Source organism: Solanum pennellii, chromosome 3 (assembly GCF_001406875.1).
Source record: "Solanum pennellii chromosome 3, SPENNV200".
Lineage (NCBI taxonomy): Eukaryota > Viridiplantae > Streptophyta > Magnoliopsida > Solanales > Solanaceae > Solanum > Solanum pennellii.
In genome coordinates, this window is record NC_028639.1 from 2074052 (window position 1) to 2085728 (window position 11677).

Here is an 11677-nt window from a genome sequence, read left to right on the forward strand (position 1 = left end):
TATATCGTTAGTCTCATCAATCACTATTATGTCATACGTGAATATCATACACTATGATCTCACCTTGAATAGTACTTTCGTAAAAAAAAATAGGCTAATGGTCGATGTCTAGTGTAACCCATTATGACTAGAAAGTGCTCTTAAGTTTTCTCCCCCATTCTCATACTGGTCTTGACTCCAACATATATATCTTAGTGGAGGCCACAAATACACCTTTAGCCTTTAAGCATCTTTTAAAACCTACCTTGGAACTTTGTCGTATGCCTTTTTTTAGATCAATGAACAGTGTTATATGTAAATCTTTCTTCTTTTTCTTAAACTGTTCCACATGTCTCTTCACATGTTGGATGAGTTTTCTGGTAGATCGCTTCGCCGTAATCTAAACTGGTCCTTGATAATAGACACCCTCCTCACACTAGGGCCAACAATGATGAAAAAAGAATTTTTTTTTCATCGCATCATTAACGGTGTAGGTTTTTAAGATCAAGTGCAGAGTTCGAGTCAAATCGACCTTCCCTCTCATCTCAGAGTGAGGCAATGGACCCCTGGCCTTTGATGTCCACCATAAAAAACACGACGGGCTCAACAATTTGCTATTTCTTTAATTGTTGCAATTTTTAATATCATTTTTATTTTTGCACAACAAAATTATTGTACTCGTCTTTACTCTTCAGTCATGTTCATTATGCTAAAAATATATTAAACAACTCAATTAACCACTCTAAACCTACAATATTAATGTTCTTCCAAAATTCCACCAAAATAAAAAGGAAAAAAAAAAGGTTTATTTTATATATATATATAAAAAAAAATCAATGTTCCTTTTTAGAAATACATATATCGTTATACATATAGTAATTAGTAAAATCTGACATGATTTACTTTCAAAATAGTTTAATTTCCAAAGAAATACATATATCGTTATTTACCATCCGTTTAGGGAGTTGTATTTTTCAAGAAAATTTTGTTCCAAAGAAATAAATTTGTTTTAAGCTAAAGTATGAGAGGCAAAATTAAAAGTACAGGACGTATATACAAAAATTAAGTTAACCTAAATATGAAAATATGTTTCAAACTTTGGTTATATCCACCTTTCAAGTAAAGTGACTTTTCTTCAACAAGTCAACTATATTTTAATTTTATTTTTGCACTAGAGAAGATACGCATTTTCCTCTGGCCATTGTGAATTGTTTGTATATATCCATAAAAATTGTGAGTATTTTAAAAGCTATATTTTGTCTTTAATATAAAAAATAAAAAAAAGTATAAAAAAAATTCAAATTTTTGGGGAGTGTTTTTTAGTTACTTTTTTTGAAAGTTATACTTTAAAAATGCGTTTAGTCATAAAATTTCAAAATTCAACTTGAAGTTGAATTTCATAATTTTTAGAAATTTTAAAAACAGAAAAAGAAGTTCACTTTTTTCATTAGTAAAATATGTAGTTATTTTAAATTTTCATATTTGAAAGCTTCGTTGAACCACTAAACATTTTCTAAGCTTAGATATGAAAAATTAAAAATACATTAACCAAATATTACTTGGACAGGAAAAATACCCAAAATTTGTGGTGTAAATGCATGACCGCTGGTCCCTAGTGATTGGAATTTGGAGGGCTTTTGGCTTTCTATACAGCACAAACTGAGATATTTTATTTTTAATTTTTCGCTTCATGTCGATATTCGTATTTGAGTCTGACTATTTCAAATTCATACAGAATAAAGCCCATTCGAGATTAGTGACTTAGTATTTTCTATTAAGGATTTTTTTATATCTAGATCGAACTCGAAATCTTAAATTAAAGAAAAAAGCAACATCATCTACTGCACTACATTCATTTGCGGTGCATCAAATATTATTTTGTTATATTGTTAAATTCGCTATATAATGACAAAATATGTTATTTGATATAAAGATCGATTAGGAATGATGACCTTTTATCTCACTTTTTTTTGGTAACTCTACGCTTATTACTTTTCCTTTGGAAATATTATAAGTTTATTTTTTCTTATTACAAGTCTTAATATTATGAAACGATAAAAAATATATAATTTATTTAAATATTATCTAAATCAAAATAAATAATATAAATAAGCATAATGTAGTCATTATCTAGGAAGAGAGTAGTTGTGTTTAAGGGCAACTAATAGCTTATTTGGTTGAACTTTAAAAGAAATTTAATTTGAATTATTTTTTTTGGGTTAGAAATACTTTTAAAAAAATACTATCAAATAAGTAATTTGGGCTTTCACGAATCAATTTGAAAAAATATTTTTATTATTGTTATATATAGCAATACAATTTATGTTTACAATAACAGTTTCAACAATGTTTACGAGGAAAAAACTAGTATTTTGAGCTTTTGAAAATTAAATAAATTTTGTTACTATTGAAAAATATTTATTTTCACCTCATTAACCTAATTAAGTATCTCAACTTTCTAAGATAAACACTTAAAAACACATAATTGACTTTCTAAAAGTTTAATCATACAAGTGAAGATAAAATTGCATGTAGGTGGGCGCTATAAGTATCGTTTTATATTCGTACCAATTCAAATTCAAATTTGAATCTTGCTCGATTCTACAAAAGTTAAGTATGTTGTAATTTATTTTTATTACGTCTCAGTATATCTAAGTTGACTACAACACATATATACATATACACACTAAATATAAAAGTTTGTGTTCATTCGAATTTAATATATATATTTTTTATATTCTACTTTATGTAATACAAATAAAATCTGAGAAGTTTGACAAATTTTTAGAATAGATTGTGGACGTAAAGCATGTTCATTATGTATTAGATTATTTGAAATCACAAAGTAGTTTTCTCAAAGATTTATCAAGAAGCTATATTAGATACTTAGTGTTCATTAAATGTTAATTGTTTGTTTATTAGTTTATTATTTATCTAATTACGAAATGGTTGTATAGCTAATTTCATAATGTTAATGTGTTTAAGCAGTTTTCTTCGTTATGTTAGTTTAGTTAAAAAAATTAAGTAGCTAAAAGATTGTTATAATAGGTTTTAGGATGAAAAAGTTAATTGTTAGTAGTATTAGTTAAGGTTTGATAATCATTAACTAACAATAAATTTCAAACTTAACAAATTTAAGATATAATTACACTGTGCCTGAAGCATTTTTTAAAAACAATACAAATTAAATGAAAGAGACTTGATATTGTAAATTAAATGATATACACACTCCTAAAAAAGTTGGGATATTAATATTGTAATTTTGAGATCTAAATTATACGAATTAAATGAAAGAGACTTGAAATGTTGCACCTTCTAAAAATAATGTTTTACGTTTTGTAATTTTAAGACTTATCGTACTAACAAAATAAACTTGAAAAAACTATATCTTTTTAAAAAACAAGGTTCAAATTTTGTAATTTACAAGATCGAACTACTGACGAAATAGACTTAAAATATTGTTATCTTTTAAAAAATTATATTTTATGCCTTGTAATTTTAAGACTCGCAACACTAATAAAACAAACTTGAAAAAATGCCTCTTCTAAGTAAAAATAGGGTTTAAATCTTGTAATTTCAAGACCTAAACTATTAATAAAATAGACTTGTGAAATATGTATTTAATTCTAAAAACATAGGATTTAGGATTTATAGATCATGTAATTTTAGGACCTAGAATATCAACAAAATAAACATGAAAAAATGTCCCTTTTAAAAAATAGGGTGTGTACTCATCATTTTAAGACCTAAAATATTAAAAAATTATATAGATTTGGAAAAATTACCTTCTAATATATTAGGTTCAAGACCTAAACTGATAAAATAGATTTGAAAAATGTACCTTCTAATAAATTAGGTTCAAGACCTAAACTATTAAGAAAACTAGAAAAGTAGATTTGAAAAATATACCTTCTAAAAAATTAGGATATAACTGTTAATTTCAAGACTTATCACACTAATAAATTAAACTTGAAAAAAGGTAACTTCTAAAAAATAGCATCAATGTTTAAATAAATATTTATTAAAGATAAATATAATTGCTTTTTCATTTTATACAAATTGCAGATATTCTAGATCAATATTACAAAATAAATATCTTTACTTATTCAAAATAAAATTATATATATTAACTTGAGATGTTTAACAATTTCATGGTTATATTGTTTAAAAAATAAATAATATTTATTTTATTAAATAATCAACATAAAATAGATTGGACGAATAAACTATCGACTAACTGAACTTTAAGTCTATAAAATAACACATTTAGAAATTAGATTTAAACCCTAGAAAAAAAAGAGTTGAACATGATATTTGGTTAGTTATATATAAAAAATCATCAAGTATTGAAGCGATATTTAAAGACTTATATAACACACTAAATTAATGCATTATGTGACTATATTGATTATTATAGTATTTTTAAAAGAAACTTGAGTAAATATTATACCTAAAAGTGAACTCCCGCCTACATTTTAAAATATACCTAATTTTATCTCAAGTCCCATTTATGTCTGAATCTTAACTACTACTAATTACATATTTCTTTTAATGGATTCGTGTTTTAGATGATTAAACTATGTAAGATGGTTATTGAAAAACATTATCTTTATAAAAAAGGAAATTTATCTAATCAAAACTATCTTCATTGTTCACCAATAGCAACTACCATTATTGTGGTTCATTGTTATCAACTATATACTATCACCCACCATCACTAACTATAATATAATCATCATTATCGTTAATTTATTATTATTATCACTAACCACCAATTTCTTTGATTTACAATTGTTATCACCCACCATAAATTACCACTATCAATCACCGCATTATATACCATCCACATTATTCATCGTTATTATAAACAATCACCAATCGCCATTACTAATAACTACTACCTACACCATAACACCATCCTTAAACAATATTCACAACCACCATCATCACAACTAGTCTATATAATCATTCCCTAAGTAACTCTCTAATTTTTTTGTTGATATAAATACAATATATCAATTATGATTTCATCAGAGAAATAATATATAATACATTATAGTATCTTAACATTTTCTTAAAATTTATTATTTTTAAATAAAAACAATTTTTATATATTTAAATGCCCAAAAGATAAATAATTTTAATTAATTAATTTTTAAATGTTATTATGATATCTGAATTCATACTTATACTCTGATCGTAACATAGTATCGTATTCAAATTTGCACGTCTTAGATCGAATTGTAAATATATTTTTTTAATTATAAATAACATATTTAAATGAACCCGTCTTAAAATGTGACGTAAATAAAATTTTTTAAATTAAACTGTTCCTCGTGGGGACCACCAACCAGAACTGAACAGAAATAATGATGATGAAAATACACCTGACTAGTGAGCCTCACGTTTCCACGCTGTAAAATATGCGTTGGTAGTGCGAAAGAAGCGCTAAATAAATCCAAAAAAAAAAAGAAGAAGAGGGAAAATATATATACACAAAATTAAATAAAATGTAGAAACCCTAGCTAGAATACTCTCTTTCTCTCTCTCTTTCAATATACTTTCCCTCCAGACTGTGGTTTCCTCCATGAAATGGGAAATGGAGGTGTATGAAATCGAAGCTGTTCTCGAGAAAATCTGGGATTTACATGATAAACTTAGCGATGCTATTCACTCTGTTTCTCGAGCTCAATTCCTCAATTCCGTCAAGTCTCGCTCTAAGTCCGATGACTTTTACGGTCACCCTTCTAACAAGAGAAATGATAACAATGGAGATCAGGTAAAGCATGGTTACGTTTTCGTTAAGGAGTTTCCTGTTGATGATGATGAATCCGCTGTTCACGAGGCGAAGAGTCTCAATGCTATCCGGACCGCACTTGAACACCTTGAGGACCAGCTCGAGTTCTTCCATGTAACTTCTCATTTCTATCCTTTTTTGTTTGTTTGTTTTATTCGTCTATCCATTTTATTTATTCGTTTTTCATTTTCTGACTGAATGAATGTAGCTGGCGATGTTTGAAATTGTCTATTGCTGTGTCATGTGTTAGATTTGATGTTTTGTGATGCTATGCTGCAATTAATCTGGCTTGTGAAGTTCGATCAAAATGAAACGTAATCATATAATCTGAGTAGCTGCTTAGCATTTTTATTGCTTACATGTTAGTACATCTTATATAGGATCCTCAAGCAAAACAGAGTAATTGCAAGAGGAAAAGGAGGAATTGATGTGAAAAGAAAGAGAACACTTAGCCTGTGTATTTGTTTTGTTTTCATGCTTCGAGTTTTAAACAATGTATTTTATTTATTTTTGAAATAGGTAACTTTAGTTTTAAGCTATGTATTTTGCTCGTGCTGATGTTGGTGTTATCAAATTAGTGCTGAAATTCCATCTTGTCCACGTCCAATGTAGAGCAATTACTGCAAAAACCTTGTGGTTATTTGATACTGCAACATGCAATTTTAGCATGGTATGATTGTATACCACACTATCCCTTGCCAAATTTTTCATAGAAACAGGATTTTGACAGCTTGGTTTTTATTTGGTGCTCATAGAGAAAAGTTTGATTCAAGTTGCGGTGAAGACTAGGTAGTATTTTTGTTGAGAAAATGGTAAAAGGCCCTCCCAACATACTGTCGTTTTACTAAACTATACACATATTGATTACCGGGTTCTTTTACCCCCTTGAACCTTTTATTTTTGGAATTTTGTAACCCTTAAATGCTGACCCGTCCAAGAAGTTGAATACACCTCTTGTAAGAGCGTAAGGATTGAACGAATGAAGCTATGATTGCTAAAATTGAAATAAATAGTCCATCTATCGGTTTCCTATTGGAGATTATATATTTAATTCAACTTTACATTTAAGATTTCTTTTTTCAGGTTTGTTTTCTTTCTCTTTATTCCTTCTTATCACAGTAATCACACCAAGACTATAACTACTGCTATCATCATTTCCGTTTGCGATCAGAACCCCAAATTTCAAAGAATAGGCAGCTGTAATATCAGAATTTGAACTCATTAACGCATCCACATACCACTGCCCTGTTTTCCATCTTCCTCAAAATAGATAGTCTCACCATTATCAAAGTTCAAGCATTGGAGTAACCCATAAACACACAATTTACCCTTACCTTCAGATTCTTGACTACCCAACAGTCCAACTAATTTTTGAACTTTTTATCTAATTAGGAAGGTAATATGAGATAAGTTGTTAGGTTACCGAGGAATTAAAAACACAATGTCTCTCGTGTTCGAAACTCAATTGATCTGTGTGTTGTTAAGGTAGGAAGAGATCTGTTTTAATGACAATCTGAGTTTGACATTAAATTTTGTTTCACCTCTTTTTCTTAATTAATTACGAATCACTCTTGTTCCTTTTCCTCTGCGCAAGCTTGTATCTTCATGGCTTTTCTCTGAAATAAATAATGACAAGAACTATGTTGTTCGATTCTAACTATGATGTGCATGACTTTTCTGGATTTACTGTATGCATCTCTGATGGGCGTACGTTCATTGAGGTTGGTATCAATTGTGTTCTTTGAGGTCGGTATAAATTATTCTTTTGATGTCCACTGAAAAAAATATTAAGGCGTACATGTGCATTAAAAAGTTGTATCCAACATTAATGGCTGTGTGAACTGCTTATAAATTTTTGTATAAAGATAGTATAGTTAGCAATAAAATGGAAGAACAACTAGGAGTGGAAAGGATGGACAATCAATTGGTAACTGGCTTGGACTGATCTTGTATGGTTTACTGAATAGACAAACCTAGTTCTTTGTTCAACTAGAAGCATTCTGTCTGCAACTGTGTCCACAGGAATAGATCAGTAGATGCTAAAATAAATTTTAACGCTAGTAGACAGCTTGAAACAAAGCAGGTTCTAGAGATGCAGCAATAAGGAAAAACCACCACCAAAGGCTGCAACACTTCTAACTTTGGCCTCTGCAAGTTTATGGACACCCAACATGAGACGGCGAGTGACCTTTGGAGTCGTAATCTTCCATGGACCAAGAGGTGAAGCTAAGAATATTTGATAGAACTAAGAAAGAGAGTGTGAGAGCTCTAGTGTCTTAGCTTCCACAACTTGCATGAAGTAATTTTAGGATATGTTTTGCATATATTTCTGTAGTATAACTTTTTGGTACTAAGATTTATTGGTTCTTTTTTGGGATGAAGATTGTCCGAGCGAGCTTGTTCACACCTCAACTATTCCACCGGATACCTACAGACTTCTATCAATATTGGATAAATTTTCTTGCCAAAGATTAGGCAGATTCATCTAGTGATGCTTTTGTCTCTGATTTGAACCTCCTCATGGTTTTCTTCCCACTTCATTTGACTGCTAGGTCACACCCTTGCACTACCGAGACCTCAACAAAAGGTTGAAGCAATTGACGTTCCAAGCCAAGTTTTGCCCCAAAGTATCCAAATGAAAAGTACTAGGAAAAATTGGATTTATTGATATTTCGGTTGGCGGTTGGCTGTAATTACATACATATGCCGAACAGCCGAAGTGTTAGAAGTTTATTATTAGTCAAGCATGATCCAAACATGATTAATGACCCAAGTAAGGGAAAAACACACAAAAACAATTGAGGAGAGGCTTCGAGGAAACAAAATATAGCATACTGCAACACCTAAGAATGTGGCCAACGTCAAATGAAGTGGGTGCAAACCTTTGAAAGAAGGGTTCAAATTCCAGCACAGTTACTTGGTACTTGTGCTGGTGGGCACCTGTGGAATAGTTGAGATGCGATTAAGCTGGTTCGGACATCATCATTATCCACAAAAAAGACTGAAAAAGATCAAAGTATAATAATGGACACCACAGTCATTAAAAAAAAGATATAATGGTACCCTTCGGGGTGGCTCAGTGGTTTATGTTGGACGTCTCAAGTTCGAAACCCCTTGCCAGCAAAAGCAAGGGGCACAAGGCTTGCCTAGTGCGGGTTACCTCTCCTATGTGATTTGCGAGCTATTACATAGGAGCGGGGTTTTTACCTTGTGCGCAGCCAAAGGGTAGCGGCTGCGGGTTTCCCTGGTCATTAAAAAAGGAAAAAAAAAGGTATAATGTTGAAAAGAGCCAACCAATTCTAATACTGAATCTGTAATCAACTTATCCAAACAAAACATAAATCAAGAATATTACCCTTGTATTAGTTGTCACTTAAGAAATATGTTCACTTCCAGTGGAAGTTTTTTGCTGTCTCGAATTTTTCTGGTATGGAATAATGATTCATGACAACTCTACCATTTATACACTCGTAGATTTATTTAACTGGCTGCTCCAAAATGTTCATAAATTTCACCATGAGAAAATAATTCCGCTTATCCAATGTCAATGTGCTAAATATACATCTGAACCTAGAGACTATGCCAATTTTCAGGTTGAATCTCTCAGCCATTTCTGTTCAACACAGGTAAATTTGGGGAGTTTTACCATTGGCAATTGCCCTGGTTAGTGTATTTCATTGGTCCATCTGGGGAGTCGTGGTACCCTATGCATAAGACCGACTTTTCTTTCTAATCAGCTTTGATGGCATTGGAGACTTGGAGTAATTGTAGTAAATGCAATCTATATCTTGTTCTTCAATTGCATTACTTGAAGTGGTTCATGATGTGTGAGAGCATTTTCTTTCTTCTTTCTGGAGTTGTGGGGTGTTGGGGCAGGTGCTGCTAATGCGTAACAGAATCAGTTACAAATTGGTACAGAGATGTGGTTGGTGAAGACAAGTAGTTGGTTTGAGCTATCTACATTAATTAGAGTATGTCTGAAGTAGAAGAACGTCAAGTTTGATTTATGAAGATGTAAATGGATAGATTTTTTAACTCTTTCTGAGATCCTCCTCTTTATTGCTGAATATGTACTAGAAGCATTTGCATAGTGATATCTTAGATGGCTCTGTTTTTTTTTAAAGAAGTATGACTGCGCAGTTTGATTGACACTAATATTTATTATGTACAATAGATATTAACTTCCTAGTTACTTTTTCTTCTTCCTTTTGGGTGCACTTGTACCAGACCGTACAGAATCAGCAACGTGCAGAAAGGGATGCTGCTCTTGCTCGCTTAGAGCAAAGCCGAATTGTACTTGCAATGCGATTGGCTGAACATCCAGGTAAGAAATATAAATTCATTGAAGAAGCTAAATCTTTGGTGGGAGATGTTCGTAATGGCAGTCAGTTCGTTTCTCCTGAAAATCTGTATGGTCCTGCTACAAGCGCCACAGGTGAAAATTTAACGACGCAGATAAGAAAGAGATCAAATGCTCTATTCAATATATTCTTTTCTAGTTTTGATTTCTTTAGAAAGTCTCTTAGAGTGGATGAAGTGGGTGGAATTTTGGGGAATGCAGCGTTGGTTGCAATCAGCATGCTTGCACTGATGCATCTGCAGCAAGTTGGTAGCAAGGAAAAATACCTTTTGGACCTCCCGTTAGGACAAGACGTTGACTACAGCAGAAATATTAGAAAAATCTCTCAGCCTGAGGGGTCATCATCCAGCCTAAATTTGGATGTGTTGTCAGCCAGGGGCTGAAACGGCATATAGTGAGGATTGGGGAGAGAGAGTATTAGATTGCGTCTTTTTGGAAGTAGAAATTTGTTTCTCTCTCAAAAAGTTGTAACAAAATGTTGGATCTTTTCCCCTATTATGCATAGGTGGTTCATATTGTAGCCAAATTTTACCGAGGTGGGAAAACCAAGTTTCTTATGGTAGACAGTAGTAAAGGACTATCTATAAATGTTGTAAAGAGCTACATCTTCCTTTCTTTGGAACATATAACATATTTTATACTGTAGTCTATGTGCATGTTTGATTACCTGTTGCCAATAACTATGTCAGTCTTCATCTAAAGGTAATACGCAGAATGTTATCTATTAGCATTTAGAAGATTATTAACATGCACGGGCAAGCGAACCCTGATTGTCAATCTGATTGGGCGTCGTTGCGAAGAAGAAGACGAATACGGGTCGTTTTTGTGGGTTGGATTGAAGAATTGGGTCTTTTGGGATTGTGTATGATAATTGCCCCAAAAAGGTTTAAGGGCCGAACGATTGCAATCATAATCCATCGGAGTTAAAAAGTTTAGTCATATTAAATTTAACGGCTAAAACTTATATTAATAAAATTTAGGGGAACTTTCACATATAGCTACTAAAAATAACTTAATTACTCCCCATAGTTATAGATTGATAATTACAATTCGCAGCTACATGTTATAGTGAGAAGACAGGCAGGTGAGATACTAGGAGAGAGAGGAGAGAGGCGAGAGGGAGAGGGAAAAGAGTGGGAGAAAGGTTGAATTCTGTATATGTATATTGGTTAGATAATTGCATATTATATATACGTATTTGTGTATATGACAAGATTGGAAGAGGGAGGAGAGAGGCGAGCGAGAGAGGGCAGAGAGTGGGAGAGAGGTGAATTTTATATGTATATAATTGTATATTATACATATACATTTGTATATAGGGCAAGCGAGATTGGGAGAGGGAGGAGCGAGGCGAGCGAGAGAGTGGGACAGAGGTGAATTTTATATGTATATATGTTAAATAATTGTATATTATACATATGTATTTGTATATTCTTGAGAATTATATATATACAAACGTGATTAATTATACAAACTCGAAGTCAGCCCACGTAATTAATATATAGTGTTAGTCGCAAGTGATAATTATATCAAACTATAGC

General features: G+C 31.5%; 1 protein-coding gene across 1 annotated transcript; it reads left to right on the plus strand.

Moving 5' to 3' along the window:
• The first annotated feature begins 5475 nt into the window (after window positions 1-5475).
• Window positions 5476-10799, plus strand: LOC107015479 (plastid division protein PDV1). The gene is made up of 2 exons (XM_015215761.2): window positions 5476-5890; window positions 10004-10799. Exons 1-2 carry the CDS (start codon window positions 5567-5569, stop codon window positions 10517-10519), a joined length of 840 nt encoding a protein of 279 aa, XP_015071247.1. The 5' UTR covers window positions 5476-5566; the 3' UTR covers window positions 10520-10799.
• The last annotated feature ends 878 nt before the right edge of the window (window positions 10800-11677 follow it).